We start from the raw sequence: 21673 nt of genomic DNA on the forward strand, positions 1-21673 counted from the left end.
CTTCTTCCCTATTACCCTTAAGTATCTTCAAGTTAAAGAGCTGGGGAATGCTCTTTAATTAGCATTAAATGCTTTTGTAAGCTGTCCTGAGGCTGTTGCAAAGGATGGCATAGAAACGTTTTAATTTAATTAATTAAATTAAAATTATATTTATGATTGTTTATGTTCTGATTTTGAGACCTTGGTTACTCAGGACTAGAACAGAGGTCCTAGGAAAGAGATCCATAATTGCATGGTGGGAAAAAATCAGACCAAATAATACTTTGATATTGTCAAACAACATCTTAAATTAATGCTTAGAATGCAAGCAGCCATCTGTCTGAAGGTTCCTGGGCCAGCATCCAGTCTTGCATGCCTTCTCCATGCCCCCATGGAAAGTCCCTTAGCTCCCACCTTCTTGACACGGAAGCGCTGATGCTAGACAGGAGAATGGGAGGTGCTTGAGGATGTGGTGCAGGTGGATCTGCATGATCCCAGTCCCCACCATGCGTCTTTGGGTAGAGTGAGGCAGGCGTCTCAGGTGGAAGATGCTGCCAGAAGGTTTGGGCAAGGTTAGCCATCTCTCCGTTTCTCCTGAGCTCCCCAACCATTCCCTATCCTTGTAAGCTAGAACAGTGTATGCATAGTACGTCCTGCCTTGCTCTCAGGAAATCCTTCTCTCGGATGCACTGGAGGACCCTATCCTGTCACCAGCTTTGCAACGAAGTTGGGCTGCTACCCTAGCTTTTTCTGCATGCAGGCAACAAAATGCTTCAGGCAACAAAATGTCCCCCTCCCCCTTCCTCCTTTGCTACCATGTTGAGAAGAGTGAGACCAGCCCTGAAGCTGGTCTACTTCCATTGCCTCATGTGGCTCATGCCAGGAGAGACGTTGCTTTGCAAAACAAGAAACTAATGGGAGGAAGGGCCTGCCAGGAGCCTGGATGTACTGGACGCTCTGCCCTCAGGGCTGTCCTGCCCAAGCACAAGGACTATAACAAAGAGAGAGTGCCCGGTGTTTATCGTGAAGCCGCAACTCAGGGCCAAGTGACACATGGCATGATCTTTATCATACCTGCCGGAACTTGTCTCCGTCCATCTAATCTGTCCCTCTATACCAGTCATACAGGAGATCACAATGGAGGCTGACGCACTATGTAAAAAAGATCCAGCCAGCGAAATCAATGATCTGTGTAAAGGGAATGGGACTTTTGGGAAACGTGGTTTGGGAGATTGCTGTTTGTACTGAGGCTCCTTGAAGAAGTGAAATTTAGTTGAAATGCCAATGAATTTTAACTAAGTTAACAAATACATGATTGAATAGGGAAGCTAATGATTAGTGACTTTCAGCAGATTTTTATTTTTATTTATTTTTTGTTCTTGATGTTCTGTGTAGTGTTTGCTCGCAATTCCTTGGGGTTTTCTTGGCCACATTTTCATTATTATTTTTCTCTTTATTTCTCAAACTGTGCTGTTATTAAAAGAATAATTTAAATAAAATGGAGACTGATGAGCATGAGGAGAGGGAGTTTAATCCCCCTGGGCAGCAGTCATCGTGAAAATGTCCCCATGCCAACTTGGTGATTTCCTAAGGCAAAGAAGCCAATATGGATGCCAGTGGCTGGTTGCCCCCAACTGCAAAGAGCATCCCTTAGGATAGGGCAGGCTGATCTGCCCATCCATTATGGTCCCTCTGCAGCTTTAGGGGTGCTATCCATGGTGCTGAACTCAGTTCCTAAAGTAGGTTCACCACCATGTGGCTCCATGGATGGAGCCTGCAAAGCTGGAAAGAAAAGCTGCAACGGAGGAGAAGCCCCACTGACCTGGAGTCCCCAGCCACACCTGCCTTGGGGTGGCCCTTTTGGTCAGAGCCATGGCATGGGAGTGCGGCACTATGCTCAAACTGCACATTATGTCCCTGATTCCCATTGCCCACCCCCACCCTATAGCTGGTATATTAAAAATCAACCAACAGCGAATGAGAAATATGGGCATACCTTTAATATGAGAGCCAGTGTGGTGTAGTGGTTAAGAGCATGGGACTGGGACTCAGACGATCTGGGTTCTAGTCCCCGCTCAGCCATGGAGCCAACTGGGTGACTTTGGGCCAGTCACAGACTCTCAGCCCAACCTACCTCACAGGGTTGTTGTTGGGATAAGATGGAGCAGGAGATGTAAGCTGCCTTGAGCCCTTTGTAGGAAAAAGGCAGGATATAAATCGATAAATAAATAAATAACTCTTTGGCCCCTCCATTAACTGGCCAGACAAATCCTGTACTGTTGCGATCGTTCACTTCTGGCAAATGGTGTTGTAGTTAATAGGGTATTGTGAAAATATAAGCATGAGCAATATGCAAAAGATTTCTTATCAGCTTTCTTCCTGGAATCCCAGAAAGCATAGCCCAAGGAGTTGCAATTGCAAATTTAAATAATGTGTGCACATGTACTCATTATAAAGCAAGAATCCTTTTTTAAATATTAGGGGATGGATACCTGAAGGAGCACCTTCTTCCCTATGTGTCTGCCCGCCCCTTGAGATCTGAGGCAGAGGTCCTTCTCTGGGAGCCCTCTTTGAAGGAAATTAAGAGGGTAGCTACCCAGAGTAGGACCTTTTCGGTGGTTGCACCCCAACTTTGGAACACGCTCCCCAGGGAGGTTCACCTGGCATTTTTGCTCTAATCTTTTTATTTTCCCAGTATTTAACAGTTAATTGATTTTATCTTTGATTTCATCATTAATGGTTGGATGCAGTGTGTTGCGTGATGTTTGTTGTATATGGTTGTTTTGTTTTTTTTGTAAGCCATCCAGAGACTTTAGTATTAGACAACATATAAAAACTTTGAATGAACGCATTAATGAACACCCTCCCAGCATCCTTTGGGCTCCCAAAACAGTACCCCAGATCGCTTGCACATGTGGTTTGCCCAGATTCCTCTGTTCTGGAATGCTAACCTTTTAAGAAAACATGCATCAAGTTTGGCCTGCTGGAGGTAAAACACGGATATAAGTTGCAGTAATTTGCGTTGCTCATGGTTGGTATGCTTTTGGACATGTGCGTGCTGAAGTTTGGTTTTCTGAGGCATCTGGAAGTACCTGTTACCCTTTCTTGAGCCTTTGAGCAATCTGGAAGGAAGTAGCGGTAATCTTGGGTTATGTATGCATGTCCTCTTTAATATCAGCCAAGCCCACAATTGATGCCCACGTCTTTTTATGGTGTATTCTGCAATGGTTCATTTGATTTGCTTTCTGATAGAATAGGTTTCAGTCTCAAGGCCTGGTCTGAAGTCACAGACCTTCAGGCCTTGCTCAAGCTAAGCAGTTCTGTGTCTTCTACTGCCTGGCTGGGGGAAGACGTGAGAAATCCAACACATCTTGAGGTTTGTTCCAGGAATTTTGGCTGACCTTGGGAACCGGCCCAATTTGCCATTTGCCATACACAAGCTCACACCTGTGGAAGAAGAGGCAGCTTGTTCCCTGTTGTTCCACAGTGGGTAGGGCCAGAATAAACAAGCAGAATTGGAATGAAAGCAGACTGCAGCTAAACATTCGGAGAAATGTCTCAGTACGCTCAGAACTATTTGTAGGTAGAAGAGAGTGCCTCAGAAGGGGGCGAGCTCTTTTTTGCTGGAGGAATTTATGTAGAGGAACTGCGTTTGTACCCTGGTTGTGCATCCTATTGCACAACAGGGAGCTGGTTGAAATGACTCCAAGGGTGCCTTCCAGCTCCATGATTCTGTGATGGGAAGCCTCTGTCCTCCTCTCCATCTCGCTGCTGAGAGGGCGCAAGAGATCATACCTGTTGAGCTAAGTCTCAGGGATGCTGGCAAAGCAGTGAGATGTCTTGCTGCTTTCCAGGTGTATCCAAAGCACAGCATGCTGTTGCAGAAGGTATCTGGAAGGCTTAGAATAATGGACATCCTCCTGGACGCTAGCCCGTTCCTGTTGAGAGATGTGCTTTCTAGTGGCAAGCTTGTGTGTGCATTTGTGGAGGCTTTATTAAATAAGTTTAATACTGTGTACATTGCATGCAGTAAATAATGAGACTGTATTGTTCGTGCTTTGTAAAATATAATAATGGTAAAGCAATTTCTTTGTTGCTGCTAAGAAGATCGGTGTCATTCTGACACACTGGATATTATTCATACATACATTAAAGAAATGGATCCCTGGCATTTCTTTGTCTGAACCCTTTGATATATTTCAGTGAAGTGTGGTGAAATTTATGGCATTGTGCTTTTATTTTTGTTCAAGAAGCTCTTTGTATGCACAGCAGAGTATGGTGGCAGAAGTAGCCTGTTCTCTTGGACAAGGACTCAGATTGTCTGGAATGAATATCATCTGCCCAAAGCATCACATGGCTGGCTCTGAGCAAACACTTCCTCCCAGAGATGAGTGCTTGCACAGTTCCGCATCTGCCCTTCCAAGTTTGTTAACAGTCATATCACAGGCTATTTCAAAAGCAGTTGGCTGCATGAATTCATGATTCTAGGACTGATGTAAATCTGGAGCCAACGTGGTGGCACTCTGCATGAGAGAGAATGTCATATTGCTCTTGCTATCCCCTGGGAGTCTTCCATCGATCAAAACTGATCAGAGGATTGCTAATGATGTTCAGTTCCCCAGTTCATTTATGCAAGTTAGATTTCCTGCCGAATGACAGCTCCTCCTTTCAACTAATGTACAAAGGAGCCCAGCAGGATGAACAGAGAATCAATGCAGGGCAGCCTTCTCCACCCGGGGACCACATCCCACCAACCACTCCCAACATCCCTGGTCATGGGTCAAGCTACTTGGGGCAGGGGCTGATAGGTATAGTTGGAAACCAAACTGTATGGTCTAGTTGTTGGGAACCAACAGTCCTCCAAATGTTGCTGGACCATAGCTCCCCTCTTCCCTTCCATCTGGTTGGGGTTGATGGAAGTTGAAATCCAAAATGTCTGATCTAGGAAGTAGGAATCTATGGCCCTGCATGTATTGGATCATAACTCCCACCCTTAAGCAGATTGATGCTTCCAGAAAGCCCACGTCAGAGCATGAAAGCAGTAATCCCCACCTGACCCCAGATGTTGGTGTGGAGGAACGCACTGCCCTTGAACATGGAGGCTTCATTTTGCTATAGAACTAGGCAGTTGGGTCACTGTTCTCTTATTTGAAAAGCTGTTTCACTTTGCCCATTGTGACTGTAGGGGGAAACAGCTTATTTTGGTGTCTTCAACTTATTCAAGGATCTTCTGCCAACAGAAGAACTGCCTTCTGTAGCAGTCCCTCCAGATACAAGGATAACCTGAAATGCCATCATGCTCACCACTGGCACCCACAGGCTGGGATCCATGAGTGAAGAGGCAAATCACAACACTGGGGATGAGTTCAGATTCCTCAGTGAGCAGATCATGTGCAAAGCCAAGTGGGAGTCTGTTCCGCAGCCTCTCTCAGGGATGAGCTGCTCAGACTGAGATGCTGAGCCTCGGAAAGCCCTTAGATGGGAGCAGCTGGGCTCCTGTTCGTTCATCAGGCCCCCTGGCCTGGCTGTGCCGAAGAGCTGCAGTACCGGTGTCTGTGACATGGGGGTGCTGCAGCAACGTGGGGCCCTCCAGAGGTCTTGGCTTGCATTGTCATCGTACCACATATGCTAACTGTGCTGGCTGATGAGATGCGCATGCCTGGAAGAAGATATCTGGGCCTTGATGCAACAGTCTGTAGCTTGAGAGACCCATAGCAGCATGTCTCAGTTGAGTCCCTGCTCCAGATGCCCCTCTTTCAGAGACTACCCAGATGGCTGTCATGAACAGGGTCCTTTCTGCATGCTGATGGTGTCCACCGCGTCTTCTTTTTGATTTCAGGCAGGTAGAGGCTGTTTTCTTTGTGCCAGCCTTTGACACAGGAGTGAGGAGCCTGTGACCCCACATGCTGGGCTCCCAGCAGGCCTAGCCAGCCTGACCAGTGGTCAGAGATGACCAGTCCATCAGCATCTGGAGAACTGCCAGCTCCTCATCGCCACTTTAACAGAATATAACAACATTTTCTATTATACAGAAGTTTTTCATTTGCTCGTTCATTTTATTTTTATCCCTCCTGTTTTCTTTTCAAGGTACTCAGGGTGGCTTCCATAATCCTCCTCCTCTGCTCAGTTTTATCCTCACAACAGTAACCCTGTGAGGTAGGTTAGCCTGAGAGGCCAAGACTGGACCATGGTCACCCAGTGAGCTTTATGGTTGAGTAGGGACTGGAACCCAGGTCCCAGTCCAACATTCTCACCACTGCACCATGGTGGCTCGGTAGGTGTCCTACCACTGATCCCCATTACATTAATTGCTTTGTATTTCATTACTGGGTTATTTGCATGTGTTCTGATATACCGTGGTGATTGGTTTGCTCAAAAGATGGAGCCTAAATCTTTAGAACAAATGAACTAACCCAATTTTCTCATGCAGACACATACCTGCAACTAGCACCACCGTGCTATTTTAAATTGTATCCTGGGCTCCAAGGATACACCAGGAGATTTAAAAACACACATTCGGGATCCTTGGGGAAATGAATTGCTCGTGGCGATCCTACATTGCTGCCTCGGAGCTGAGAATCAATCTCAGAGATGGTCTGATGCAATTTGTGCCAACAGGCAGTTGCTCCTTTGTCGTTCCTCATCCAGCTTTGACACTGGGTTGGTGGGTGGGGGCAGTGGGAGGCTTCTTCACATCTCCTCCCAGGAGAGGGTACGGTGCAAGTTTGGAAAAAATGTGTTGTTAACAGCCTGTGACCCATATTTTATGCTATGTGTGTGAAAACCTGAGAGGTTTGGGACTGTATAAGCCAATAGAAGATATTGAAATCCTTTTGATTTATATAGCTGTTGAAGAAACTCTTTTATTTATTTAAATCTATCTAGCTCAACACTCATTGCAAACATGTAATATATATTACCACACCAGTACATCTTTTCCAGCCGATTGACATATGATTCCTCTATTCTGCCCAGGTAGGAGTCAGGAACCACCTTCCATCACTGACCCCAGGACTTCCAGAACCTCCAGAACCGAATTTTGTTGCCCTGCAGATGGAGGGCAACAAAAATGATCCAGGGCTTGCCGTATGAGGAGAGGTTGAGAGAAATGGGCATATTCAGTTTTGAAAAGACTGAAGGGGGCGGGGACATGATATCCCTCTATAGGTCCCTCAAAGGCCGTCACAAAGAGGAAGGGCAAGATCTCTTCTTGCTGATGTCAGAGTGTAGGACACGGAATAATCAAGCCAAGTTGTGACATCCCAGGTTCAAGCTAGAGATCAGGGAAAGCTTCCTCACTGTCAGAGCAATGTGACAGTGGAACCAGCTGCCTAGAGAGGTGGGGGCTCTCCCACACTGGAGACATTCAGCAAGAAACTGAACAGCCATCTGCGTGGGATGGTGTAACGTGGTGTCCTGCAACAGTGGGGGGTCGGACCTGATGGCCTTCTTGGGCCCTTCCAGCTCTACTATGATTCTGTGAATGTGGCCAAAAGGCTGCTCTGTGAGCAACAGCCACATTCCTGTGTAGCAGGAAAGGCCTGCATCTTCTGCATCTCATGGGCTCTTTTTCTCAGACTGAAGCTGCAAGGTGAATGGGAACACTTCCCCAATATTAATTATTTCCATTCTTTTCTGAGTTCGTAATGAGATGGCATGCGATTCCCCCATTCTTCACGGTGGAGGAAGGTGTGGGCACCACTTGTGGCCATCGTGTTGCACCTCTCTGTTTGCACTGGTATTTTTAGAAGAAGCTCTGCCAAGAGCCAGAGTATGCTTTGGAAGTGACAGCAACTTTGCATCATAGAACACCATCTGGTGCAGTGCTGAGGTGTGTGTCTTCTCTTGAATAAAACACAATCCAGATCCTTGCTTTATTCAGCCTAGTACCATCCTGTGCCTGGCAGACGTAGCTTTTCCTAAGCCCACTATCTAACATATTTTGACTGGAAATGCCAAGGGGTTGAAACTGTCACTTTTAACATTCAAAACCTGTGTTCCATCACGAAGCTCTACTGGCCGATGACCTGCAGTGTAGAAGATACTTTGCATCTGTGCAAGGCATTTTTGTGTAGTAATTCACATGCATCCTACAAGTAGATGATCAAGGGTTACATTTTCAATAGTCTTAAATGGAGAAGAATTGTTTAACAAACACAGAGTTCAAGTGGGACTGGCAATAAGGTGTTGCCATGTGAAGAGCTGCGGTTCAGGAATCCACTCAGCTCCCACCACCCACTAGCCCAACCACAGGCAGATCAGGGTGACTAAACACCCTCATGCACCCTGGGTTGTTTCTGAGAGTTTCCCCACCTTGGAGTTTTTAATTTCTCTCCATTATTTGTGCTTTTACAAACCAGAGGGCAATATCCAACTGTGTCATTCCACTAGTCCGAACAAAGTCACACCCATGGAAACTAGGTTCCTCCAAAGGAATAATCCAACAGAAGTTCTGGTTGTGCAAATAATTATGTACTCTACGAGTGCCATGTGCAAAGAGTTGCACAGCTGAAAGATTGGGCAGAGCTCTGCTGGCACTATTTGAAGGTGCAGAATGACACTGTTGGATCCCACCCTTAAAGTTTCTGCACCATTTTGGTTACATCCCTGTTGTACAAAGGCTTAGTGGCGCATGCATGTTGTGCTACAGAAGTGCCCACCTGTGAACATGGGACTTAACCTGAAAATTGGTACTAGAGGGAACAGGATGCTACACTTCAACGAGCACTTCAGCAAGATGCTGCCATGAATCTCGGATCTCACAGTGCTTTCTGATCATATGGCTGAAAGTTGTTGGAGAAGGCAATCCCTCCCTAATTTTTGCTTTTGTTTACTTCTGTGTTCCCAGAATCTCTGCCTTGTGTGTGGGTGCGACCATGTTGGGTACAATTGGCAGGCAGTCTCTTCTGAAGTTCATAAATAGACTTCAAGATGATAGCATTGTTAAAAGTCATCTTGACTTCAAAGCAAATGCATTTTATGGATGAGCAGATTTTGCCTGTTCCATTCAATAATTGTTCTGTTGGTTTTCTCTGTCCCATGTTCTGCTCTGCCAGCCTTCTGGTTTGACTTTGGGAACTGTGAACATGAATGTCAGAACTGGAGCAGGCACAGTTTGCCAGTTATCTGAGTTCATGTGGGTGTGTGTGTCTGTAAGTTGAGGCTCAGCTGGCTTTAGTGACTCAGAGCGCCTTCTACCAGTTTCAGGCAGTGGCTCAGCTCAGCCCCTCTCTGGACAGTGAAAGCCTTCTATCAGTGATCTATGCTCCAGTAATCTCTAAAATAGATTACTGCAATGCAGTCTACATGGGGCTGCCCTTGAAGCCTGTTTGGAAGCTGCAGTGTGTGTAAAATATGACAGAGTAATTGGAAATGCTGAGAGAGAGGTGGGGTTGGGGGGATCATTACACCAGCATCATTACATCCTCCTCCTAAATGATCTCCTTTTCCCTTAGCTGTCAACCTCAGCAGCCATTCCAACAGGCTGTAGGAATATACAAAAAAATTGTTTCAATTCCCCTTCGGTTACGATTCATCCAGATTGTACCTCCCAGACTGAACATAGACTCAAGCACAATCTGCACTTAAAATATATACATTTCTGTAAAATCTATATATTGCAACATGATCTGCAGATCCCCAAAACGTGTGATTGACAGCAGCTGTTCATGTGAAAAAATGCACACAAGTACAGGTTAATCAATGGGAGAAGAATGCACACATTGATGTCTGCATTTGGAAAAATGTGCACAAAACTATGAATGGATCTGCTGGTAAAAAGAAAAACAAAGCACAACTTACAGTGTGATACGGATAATGGAATTTGGAGAACTTCAACAAGCTTGAGTTTTGAGGACTCTATTCCCATCTGTCCTCCTCATTTCTTTTTCCTGGTGTATCACATCTGTTAGCTTGTAAGCCTCTCTTATTGATAATTTGTAACCACAGGAGACTTTTTGGCCGAGAAGCAGGACAGAAATACTCCAAATCTACAAAGAAGTAGAGATAAATATTTGTCCTGAATAGGACTCGTACATGGACTGCTCCCAAAGTTAACAAAAGAATGACACACCACAAATGCACCGTCACCACTTTTGGAAACAAGACCTGGTAACACAGAACTCCAAACTTGGATGGGAAGAATTTCATGGACATTCCTTGTATATTTGCTGCAAAAAGGTATTTGCATGGTTTTTTGACCCACCCTTGGTCGAAAACAAGCAACACATGCAAACTAAAGAGGACTGCAGAAATGGAAAACTATGGTAGAGAGGGTTTTGACAGAAGGAAGCTGTGACTTCCAGTGAGAAAATGGCTACCACATTAGGCAACAAATAAATTCAGCTCTGAAGTCAGAGTTTTAACTTATGCACGATAATCTAGAGGCTCATTTCAGATTTTAGGAAGCTTGGAATGCCATTTTTTAACCTTTCAAAGGTTGGGAATGAATGGCAAGGAACAGCTTGCATTTCTTATGAGTCCCTTGTACTTGTATTTCAAAATGATATTTCAGTATCTGGATCTGATATTAGTTGAGAATTAATTCGTAGGGTTGACAGGCCACCTGACTTAGAAGGTTTTGTTTTTAATTTTGATTAGATTCCTTTACCAGTGCTCATTAATACTCAGTCCACACTCCACCAGAGACATGGATGGGTTTGCTTTTCATTGAATAAAGTCAGCGTGAACGGACTACCTGGAGGAGCTGTAGGCGGGATGGCCAAGGTCAAATTGCTGACATGCGAACGAAGAACCAGACATCAAAGTGTTCAAGACTGTCTCTTGACTTCAAAATGATATTCTTTCTCCCTTGCCTTTCTCCCAAGTCTGCAAAGGAGAGGAGAGCTCAGCTATTAGGATGGTGGAAACAGTTACTATGGTTACTGTTGTCATGTCATTGACTATTAGGTGAGTATCCCGGCAGGATTCCTCAGTCCATCTTGCTGCGTTTTTAAAGCCTGGTTTTATTGATATCCCCTGATGAAGCCTCCCTGCAGTTTCGCTTCTCATCAAGTTTGCCAGGGAGCAGAATATTTCCCTCCCCCCCTTGCAAAACACACGAGAATCAGATCCAGGTGATCAGAGAAGCTCAGATCTGAAAGGCGCTTGTGCTCAGAGTAGATCCACTGAAATACATGAGATTTAGTCTTCATGACTGTTCATTTCACCAGGTCAACTCTAGGGGCAACCAAGTCCGGATCCAAGTCCACAGAAGAAATCACTGGGGTGGAGGCGGGGCCCCAGAATGCTTCTGGTGATGAAGGAGATGGAAAGGCGTCCCACCCCTCGACTCGCCCCTCCCTAAGGTCTCTTCCGAGGCCGAGCTATTCTGAGCCCCTGCCGTGGTCATGGTGGCCCGCTGCTTGTGTCCGCTGCCTGCAGTCAGAGGGGAGCGCTCATTGTGGGGAAAGAGCAGAGAGCGAGAAGGATAATGATAGGAAGGGAAGGCAGTGGGCAAGCGAGGTTGCCTATTCTTAGCGTTCCGTTGCGGTTGGGAAAGGAGTGGTTGAAGTTGCCAGCGTAGAAAGGGCTGATCTCCTTGCTGGCTGCCTGGGGTTGCCAAGAAGAAGAGTTTTGTGTGTGAGGCACTGGCAATCAAATACGAGGAAATACCAGAACTGTCTGAGATGGACTGGTCATTCAGCTGCAGACATCGTAGGCTCCCAGTAAGCACCCCAGTACTTAAAACTCCTCTATGGTGTCCTTTCCAGTCCAGATTTGACTCATCTAAAGAAGGCGGGGCCTTGAAGGAGACCAGCAGCCTCAACCCAAGTCAGTCAAGATCTCTGGGAGCAAATGTTGGAGTGAAGGGATTGTGCCAGATTGTCATATTTTGGCATACAGCACTTCCTCCCAGCAGCTTGGCCTTAGGAGAGGCGTGTCAACCACTGGGAGTGGGGTGCAGGTCCCAAGGGTCAGGAAACCACTGAATGCTCGGGAGTGAGGGAGGGCATCCATGACTGGAGGCATCAGCTCAGTGGGTGATGGAGGAGGATGGGGCAGGGAGGGAGTTGGTTGTTGGCCTATAATTGTTCACCCCACTGAATCCAGGTTAGGCTTCTTCAGGAGCGGTGTATTCACAGCTGCCTTTAAAGTGGCTGTCACCATTCCTTCTCTCAAAGAGGCATTCACCACCACCTGGATTCAGATGCGAATCCCCTCCTGAGATCTCTTAATTCGCCAAGAAGGGCAAGGGTCAGGCAAACAGGGCATGGGCTGGGCTTGACCAACCTCCTTGCCCACATCCTTAGCCTGCAATGGCTGAAGCTCATCCAACAGAATAAGACCAGAAGGTGGACTTGGACATCTCTGCTGATGGAACTGGGGTAACGGTGGTGTCCAACTCACAGTGAATCTGAGCAACTTTGTCTTCAAAGTGTTGTGCAAATTTGTCAAAGCTTCTGAGGGTTTGAGGGAGTCTCTTTTTGGTCTAGAATGTCCAAGGCCCTGGACCACTTGCAAAAACTCTGTTGGGTGACATGATGTGGGTGCAACGCTGGGAGCAAGAAAGCGTCTCTTTGCTGCCTTCCCTTGCATGGAACAGGCTCGATGGTGAGCACGAAGCCATGCTGGGCTGAGCTCATTCCAAGGTCTCCAAAGAACCAAACAGGCTTTGCAAGGGGAAGAGATGTCTCCGGATTGTTAAGGTTAACTATATGATTGTTTATTTGATTTGTAAGCCGCCCCGAGGCTTTCTGTGAACGGGGCAGCATAGAAATGTTCTAAATAAATAAATAAGAGGGTGCTTGAGGGCGATTGCGTCCACCGCCTGGGCCATCTCCGTATCCTGCAGAGCGACCTGGGCTTCGACAGGAACACTCGCCATGCCAGCCGGAAAATCCCCTAGAGCCCTCTGGAAGCCAGCAGGATCCATTGGCCTCCAGGGACAAACCGTCTGAATGTCTGCATCTAACACCTCCCATGTTATAGAAAGCAGACGGGGAACTAGCAAGTCCCTGCACCTCCAGCTTGGTGGAATGCTTTGCTGCTCTCCCATGTTCCACTAGTTGAAGGACACACAAATCAATAAAAGGAAGACTCAGTAATTTTTCACTAGGTGAGCATGTAATCCAGTAAACGGCATCTCAGAGTTATCTGGTGGGACAGGAAAGTGTGTGCTGCACAGGCTCGAGAGATTCTCTGCAAAGAGCAAGCCTTGCCCTGTTCTTCTTCTGTGAGCCGTGCAAATGTTGCATCTTCCAGTTCACCTGCTTCCAGACCATGAATATTTTAGCATGACTGTACTACAGCATTTGCCAACCCTACCAGCTTTCCAGGTTAGTGTTCAGGGTAGTATATTAGAAGGAAGTGTAGAGGGCAGCTCTCTTGGCCTCAGTGGACTGCAGCTATTTATTTCCCCTTTATTATTCAGTGCCCCCCCCCCCCAGCATTCCCAGAGTTTAAGTAAGGACAATTCAGATAATGGGATCTAGCAATTCTGGCCTTTAATGGCTGCCACAGTGAACTGAAATTAATGCCTTTTGCCACTGAATGCCTCTGTTCTTGAAACACGAGATGTCAGTGGAAGACATGCATCCTGTGCTTAAGTGCTTCTAGGTAATTCACCAAGTTCTCTGCTCAGGGACGTGTCCTCTTGCGCAGGACGCTTTCTTGTTCATCACACTTTCTCCTTCCCTTCTCCTACTCCAGGTGTGTGCCTTGCACAGTCCCTTCTAATCCCTTTCCTTGAGATCCTAGGGCAGCATAGCTTAGTGGAAAGAGCATGTGCTTTGCATGTAGAAGGTTCCAGTTTCGGTCCTTGGCATCTCCAGGTGGGGCTGAAAAGAATCTTGCCTGGAGAGACGTAGTCCTGGTCAGCAAAGACTGAACCGAACCGGGTGGACAGTGGTCTGAGCGCAGCTTCCTGCAGTGCTCAGTAAGATTCCTTTGGCGTGGCCAGTCATCACAGCGTGCATTAAATGCCCTCTGCGTTGATCGATCCTCTGTGCAGCTGGCTAACGTGTGACTGGGAAGAAGGGTTGCAATCTAGAGCATTGGATCTCCAGCATCCTCCGTCTTGCGGAGACCTTCACAAGCAGAGGCAACGGAAGAGGCATCAGAGAGAGGCGGAGCTACTGCTTGTGCTCTCTTGGTGTGCTCAAGTCCCCCTGACTGAGACATGATCCACTAGGACTGCTGTCTCTCATGCATGCGTGCGCACATATGCACATGCGCCTCCGTGCCCAGAGTTCCTTCTGCCCCTTCCCTTCTTGGGTCCTGGGATACTTTCCCCCAAATGGCGAAGGGTTAGGGGATCAAACTCTCTCTGCTAGAATGTCAGAGAATGAAAGCCCAGTCCTATGCAGGCTCAGATTGGGGAATGCTGGAAAGTGCAGGACTTTCTTCTGTTCGAACATGTGTAAGGGATGCGCCTAAACTGAAATTAACACAGACAAACTTTAATCTCTTGCATGCTTCCCAAGGCAGAGATTGTTTACGGGTTGCACATCTGTCACAGCTGGACTCCTTCCCCTCCTTTCTGCTTTCAGACATGCTTTTGTTCTAGCTTTCTTCGCTGACCCACTTTCTGAGGGTCCATTCGGTTCCTGTGGCGATTACCTCCACTGCTATTCATGTCCAAGGTGTTAGGAAAGCAGGCAAGCCAGAGCGTAGGAGGGAGAAAAGATGCAAAATTGGGACAGTCAGATGTGTAGCACATCGGAGGATCTAATTCACAGGTTTGGGGGAAATGATCATGGGGTAAAGTCACAAAACATCCATATGGAAAACTCAGGTGAATTTCATGCTTGTCAAATTGGAATCAGGGCTGGGAGTCCAGAAAATGTATTGCAGGTCAAGCACATGAGTCATCATGTTGCTAATGGTTAGATCTGCTGATTCCAGGTTCAAGGAACCGTATTTATCCAGAGGTTTTTCATATGGACCTTTAAGATTAAAAGAACGAAAGAAACTTGTATCATGATTATTCGCAACAGCCCCATGTGGTAGGTCCTTTTCTACTGTAAGCCTTTTTCTGTCCCATCTGTGTATCTCACAAAATTACTGAAGTCTGTTACTTCTCTTCCCATTTTGGTAAGATTTCATTTTGTACCAAAAGAAAACTAGTGGGCATGCACAGCACCCCAGAGTTCTTCACATCCTGCTTCTCAAGCACACCATTTTCGAAAAGGGTAATAGAAAACAAAAGCAAACATCACAACAATGGGTTGCACTCCATGGTCACTGTGCCCTGCCAGAGCGGACTTCGACAGTCACAAGAGTAGAGTCACAATTTCCCCGTTTTGCTTCACGAAGTGCCGAGGCCCCGCTCCCACCTTTCTTCACAGGGTGCTCCACTCCACCCCACATACCCATCAGACCTTGTGCATCCCGGAATGACTGGTGATGGTTATGAGGACCATCCAAGGCAACATTGGCTATGTCATGGGTGACTGTAGGGAGCACGGGGAAGCAAACATTGGGCGCTTTGTGCTGCGTGAGTGGAAGCGCTTTCCACCAAAACGAAACTGCTGTCAGATACTATCCAGCAATAGTTAAAGCGAGTGTGGCTTGGTCCCTGGACTGGAGATCTGGGAGCTCCGAGTTCTAGTTACTGCTCTCAGTCTAACCTACCTCACAGGGTTGTTGTTGTGGGGATAAAACAGAGAGAGAGAGAACATGGGGCGCTTCCTTGGGTTCTTTGCAAGGAGAAGAAAGGCAAGATGATGATGATGATGATGATGATGCTGATATCAAAACTCAGAACAGAAGAGCATTCCGTTCCCACACTGGCAAACCAGATGTCTGTAGGAAGCCCATAGGCCCGAGCTGCATGCAGTGACGCCTTCTTGGTTGACTTCCGCAATAAGCAATATGGGAAGACATTGGCCAGATGGCTGTTCCATGATTTTCCTAATGGGTTTCCAAGGTGGGGGAGCCAACAGGGTGAAGTTTCTGCGAGATTATGACGGAATGTCTCTTTGTGAGATTCCTTCCTAAATGTAAGGACAGTGTGGCTTTTCCACAGGCATTCTTTCTCAACAACTGGATTTAAAGGGGAGGTCTTTCTAGTCATTGCTGCATGTCAGAATCTCTGCAGATCTCCCAGAAATCTATCAGTGGAGCCGAATCTGCCTTCTGTCTTTCTCTGGTCTGTAACTCAGAAAGATGCAACTGGAAAGAAATGGTTTGAAAATGCAAAGGTCTTTCAGAATTTAAGGGAGCAAGTAAACAAAAGGTTTGGAGAAGGGCCTGAATGCAGGAAGGGAGGGATGCTGCCAGGTCTTTTACTGCTCTGGGTTTCAATACAGTCTTCATTTATTTTTCTTACTCTTTTTGTGGAAAATGCAAATAAACTTCTTTACAAGCTGAGAAACAGAACAGATCTTCTTTAATTTTTCCCACTTTTCACCGAGAAAGTGTTAGTTCCTGGTTTCATGAAGTTTGCACTCAAGATAAATTACCCTGCCTGACCTCGCAGAGCTCGTCAATGTATTCAGCAGGGTGGTGACAAGTGAGGCCAGAACTGAGGAGGAACAGTAGCTCAGCAGAAGAAAGTATGTTCTGTGTGAAGAACATTGCAGGTCCGGTCCCTGGTGTCCCTGTTTCTTTTATCCGTTTCCAAAGATCAGAACGGCTTAAGAACACCAGTGCAACTCAGGGTGGACATTGGCCTTCGTGGACAAACAGCCTCGTCTGGTGTCAGGATTTGGTGGGGGAGTCCACTTCCGGCCCATGTCTGTTTCTCATGTATTCACCCATAAATCTGTTCTCTCTTCACACCCTGTACAATTTTTTAAATGCATGCAAGGTGGATTTAACCTCCTATTTTTAAACAACCCCATCTCTTAAGTTATGCACCCCAAACATATGCTTTTTGAGCTGAGAATTGGAGCTAGCGCAGACCCCCCATGGTTCCGATCTGTTCTTTGGTTCAGCTGGTGTGGGCCAGGTCAGTTAGCCTCCTCCTCGGCAAAGGTGGGATGTTTCCAGTATCCTCACCCGGCAGCTTCCTAGGTGCCATGTGCAGCTCTGTTGGGAAGGAACTCTGTCTTTAAATCTACTGCAGTGGCTGATCTATTGAGGGGAGGGGGGAGATCTGGTACCCTCCAGATGTTTTGGACTACATTGGCCTTAACATGCAATGATCGGGGCTTACAGGAGCCGTGGCCTCAAACATCTGGAGGGATGAGTTGCTTCATCTAACAGGAGAGCGTGACAAGGCATGGTGCAGGGAACACAGGCTGGCCTCCTGAACTAGGAATAGGATTTAATGTCTATACCACGCAACAGCTGCAGCTCTCTGTTTATAGTGCTTTTGGTGCTTCAGATCAGGGACCTACTTTTAACGCAAGCAGCAATTTAGGGAACAGGTCAGTGGCTCCCACATGGCATCTGAGAAGCCATAGGAAATTTCAGATGCGCAGCTCTGAGGGCAGAGGCATTGTGCCACCTCGGAGCCAGCGACTGGAGCGCTGATTCCTTTTTCCTTGCCAGAGGTGAGGAAGGGCCCACACTCTCTTCTGTCTTCCTCTCTTTCTCTGGAGTTGGGAACACAACCTTGGAGAAGGAGAAATGGCACTCTGATTTACCCTGTGGCCTCCCCAGTTTCCTTTCCCCACCCTCTGAAATTGTTTCCTGGGTGTGCTCAGAATCCCATCTAGCAAAGATGCAAGGCAGGAGGGACAGATGTCCTCTGACAGCATCACCTGTCCTCCGCGGGGTAGCTGTCAGATTGACATTGCAACAGAACTCTGCTCTTAGGGGCTTGCTTTTTAACACTGTACCATATATTTGCATGGTGATCGTACTGCTGTGACCCACTGCAAGCCAAACATGGGGTTTCTGACCCATCTGCTGTTTGCTGACAGAGTTGGAGAACAGAAACAGCAATTCTAAGGGCTTTTCCACTCAAGCTGGGATTTCCTAGATCTGTTCAGGCACTGGCAAAGCAGTGCCACCGCTTTGCTGTCTTCTTAGGTGGTGGGAAGAGAAGGGAGTGCTTTCCCCAATCAGTATTTCCTAGGGTTGTTCCCCACAACTCCTGAAACCTTCACATCTCCATTCTGGGCAACCATTTCTGTTGGAGTTTCCCTCCACCCATCAGTGGTCCGATGGTGAAATGCCTTGCCCAAGATGCTAGTGTTTTTTATACACTAGCTGAAACCTCTCTTGCTCTCCCAAGCTTTGATGGTCTATAAGCAGTATAGGCTGTTGTTTCTTTTGCCATGATGGACATCTTTATTGTAATTTTTTCACAGTTTTGCTCTTACACTTGTGTTTTGGCTTTCTTTCTATTCCTTAATTTGGTAGTTTCTCAGCTCTGTATTTCTTAATGGACTGATGTTTGGTTTGTGAGTCATCTTGAAGACCGATGCATAGAAATGCAAAATACAAATGATTTAATAGATGATATGCCTGCAGAGTATGAGGAAAGATGGAGCAATTCATAGCAGTCAGTGTCAGTGTTTTATGTGTTCATTTACAAGCGGTGTTTATTTACATTAATTTGCACATTTTGAAAATGCACAAGTTTTTCCAGTTTTCTTATGCTCTTCCTCAACACACACAGTTTCATACAAATGTTATCTTAAATATGTTTTGGCACGTGAGTTTTAACCCAAAAGCCAGTGTGGTGTAGTGTTTAAGAGTCCAAGAGATCAGGGTTTTAGTCCCCATTCAGCTAGATAACCAACTGGGTGAGTTTGGACCAGTCAGATTCTCAGCCCATCCTACCTCACAGGGTTGTTGTTCTGTGGATACAACTGAGAAGAGGAGGAGACTTATGTAAGCCACCTTGAGTTCCTCAAAAGAGGAAAAAGTCAGAATACAAATATAATTAATAAATAAAATAATCTTGTATACATTCTAACGGCAAATATGAATTTTACACACATTTGGGTAAAAACCAGTTGGCTGAGAATTGTGTCACAAAATTCAGTATGTAAAAACTGAGAAATACAGTCACTTAGATCTGTGGGAAGTCACAAATCGGATGGGTTTCCCTAAAAGCATAGGCACAGCAACATGCTTCTGTGTGATCCAGTGCCATGGCTTGAGTGCCGGAGAGGCCAGGGGTCAAAGCCCACCCAGTGATGAAGCTCATTAGGTAATACTGGGCACTTTTGTCGCTTAGCCTAACCCATCACTGATTTTGCTGTGAGGATCCTGTGGCAGAGCATAAACTTCTCTAAGGTCCTTGGAGAACGAGAGGGATAAACATCATCTGATACAGCCATGACAACCCTTCTGTGGCTGAGGTACAGCCAGGACAGCAGACAGCAGCTCCCTTGGGAGTTTCTCCTTTGCTTGCAAAATACAGTGTGCAAACTTTCTTTCCATGAACTGACGGCTGTCAGTTATTCTAGGCACAAAGCATTTCTCTGGCATCCATGTAAGAATTAAGCCTGTTCCTCTGAATGTTTGATCCTAGGCTCAGAACTGGAGGAATGAAAATTATGAGCAACCCATTGACCTGGAAGGCTCTGGAGATGATGACCCCTTTGAAGACGAAGAAATTGAGGGAACAGAGGAATACTACTCGGGCTCAGGATCAGGGTGTGAGTAAATGCCTAAGAACCCTAAAAGATACCATCTGGCTGCAGGGAGCATTCTTATTGGTTGTTGCGTTATTTCAGACCATGAAATCAGGGGAGGAGTGGTTTGAATGCTCAAATGGTAAATAATGTGGCAATTTAGAAACTTGTGGTTAGGGACAGACAAATCTATCCATTTCAGTTCATTGCAGTTTCTCATTATTGCAACCTCATTTTTGTACTGTTTCCAGCTTGTTTTGCAAAATTGTTGTTTTTTTTATAAGTCTGTAGGACAATCTGTATGCAACTTGCCGCACATATTTCTACGAGCATGTTCTTAATGTATACATTTTAAGTGAGCGATCTCCTTGAATTGAATGCATCATTCTGTGTTGCCCGTACCAGCTTCCCATGCCTAGTCGTGCAGCCTCAAGTACGACCGCCCCGAGTGCAGTTGCCTTACCAAGGGTGCCTTTGCTTCTCTTGCAGATTTTGAGCAGCAGCCCGTGATCAAGACGGTGGTGCAGCTCACCACGGCTGCCCCTGTGCTCCTGGCCACCACCGCAGCTGGTTTGCCCACCACATCAGTGCAGCCCGTAGTCACCCCCTTTGCGCCACTTCCAACAGAGGAAGCCACCTCCAGCCCGGCAGTGGGCAGCCTGTCCACCACCAGAACGTCCGAGGCCGCTGCCGGCTCCACCCAGCGAGCGGCCAGCACCGCCACGGTCCAGGACATCGCTGCGACCACGACGACCGCCACCACCGCCTCCAGCACTACCGCCACACCCAAGCCGACGACGGTCCAGGGAGCCTTGCCCCCCTTGATCACCGTGGTAGCCACCACACAGGCCATCACCCTGGACCCGCCAACCACTGCCACCGTGGCCAGAACAGAAGTCACTGCAGCCCCGCTGGTGACCACCAGCATGGCAAAGACTAGCACTGTCCCACAGCCCAGCACTTCCCCGGAGCCGGACCTCGGGGAGAGGAGCAGCACGGTGCTGCAGCCCGAAAGTCCTGCGGCACCCACCCAGCCGAGCCAGGTATGGAGGCCTGCTGATGGAGAAGCTCCAGCGAGCCATTCCAGAAAGCCCCCCGAGGCACCAGGCTAGCAGGGAGCCTCCTCCACAGTGAGATGCGCTGGGGCAAAACGGGTATTTCTTTACTCTGGTCCAGGGGAGGTTGGTGATCCCTATAAACAGAATGGCTCCTTGGCCCTTGCAACTTTGCTTTTAGTTTTTGTTTCTTAGATTTTTAGCCTGCCCCATTAGACACGTGGCTCCCTGGGTGGGCTACGAACAATAAATCCATATAAAATAAATTAGGAGCTGTTCATGGTGCTGGATTTTCTCTCCAAAGTAGGTCCATCACCACAGAGCATCTTGGATTGCCCCTTCAAAGCTGAAAGGAAAAGCCGCCATGGGTGAGGAGTCCCCTTGGCTTAACAGCCATCAGCATCTCCTCCTCTGGACCTAACATTCCTGTACCACTTTGCCCCCGCCTTGCAAAAATGGCACAAGGCATCGTTACTTCACTCCCCAGTCCATCAAACCAGCCCTTCTGCCTCCAGTCCACCCTGGCCATCCACCCCAGATCACAACCCTGCTGATGTTACTAGCTTGGAAAGGAGCAAAGTAGAGATGGCTGGGGCGGGGGGGCCTTCTGTGCCCCACCTCCCCCGTTGTCACTCATCCATGGACGTGGCTGGCTTTCATAGGAATTGCCTGGATCAAAGCTCGTTATCAATTGTGTTGTCCTTGCAGCCATCTGCTGGTTGGAGACAGAAAAGGTGCTGTGGAGAAACCCAGTCCATCCCTCTGTCTTTATTCCTCATTTGTTAAACAGGAAGGGTGGTTTTTCTGTGCCGTTGTTAGGTATGAAGAAGAGGTGTGAGTGGGGGGGGGGTGTGTGTGGAGATCCTGTGAAGCGGAAGGTGATTTGGATTGTGTATTCTCATGACAACCCTGTGAAGTAACTTAGGCTGAGAGCGGGTGGATGTGATAGTTGTTGTTGATATTTATATCTCACCTTTTTTCCTTCCAAGGAACTCCAGGTGGGTTGCATAATTCTCCTGCTCCTCCCAATCTTACCTTCACAACAGCGCTGCGAGGTAGGCTAGGCTGAGAGTCTGTGGCTGGCCCAAAGTCACCTAATGAAGTCCATGGCTAAGTGGGGACTAGAACCCAGGTCACCTGAGTCCCAGTCCTGTGCTCTTAACC

General features: G+C 47.1%; 1 protein-coding gene across 2 annotated transcripts in view; it reads left to right on the plus strand.

The window, feature by feature from the left end:
- The window catches only part of SDC3 (syndecan 3), an 89440-nt gene that overhangs the window by 61079 nt on the left and 6688 nt on the right, over window positions 1-21673 (plus strand). For both annotated transcript variants that reach the window (XM_044434889.1, XM_044434890.1), the window contains exons 2-3: window positions 19352-19478; window positions 19944-20497. In XM_044434889.1, the coding sequence (XP_044290824.1) occupies window positions 19352-19478; window positions 19944-20497 (681 nt within the window). The remainder of the gene's footprint in view (window positions 1-19351; window positions 19479-19943; window positions 20498-21673) is intronic.

The sequence above is a fragment of the Varanus komodoensis genome, unplaced genomic scaffold (genome assembly GCF_004798865.1).
Source record: "Varanus komodoensis strain SLA01 unplaced genomic scaffold, ASM479886v1 scaffold29_1, whole genome shotgun sequence".
Classification (NCBI taxonomy): domain Eukaryota; kingdom Metazoa; phylum Chordata; class Lepidosauria; order Squamata; family Varanidae; genus Varanus; species Varanus komodoensis.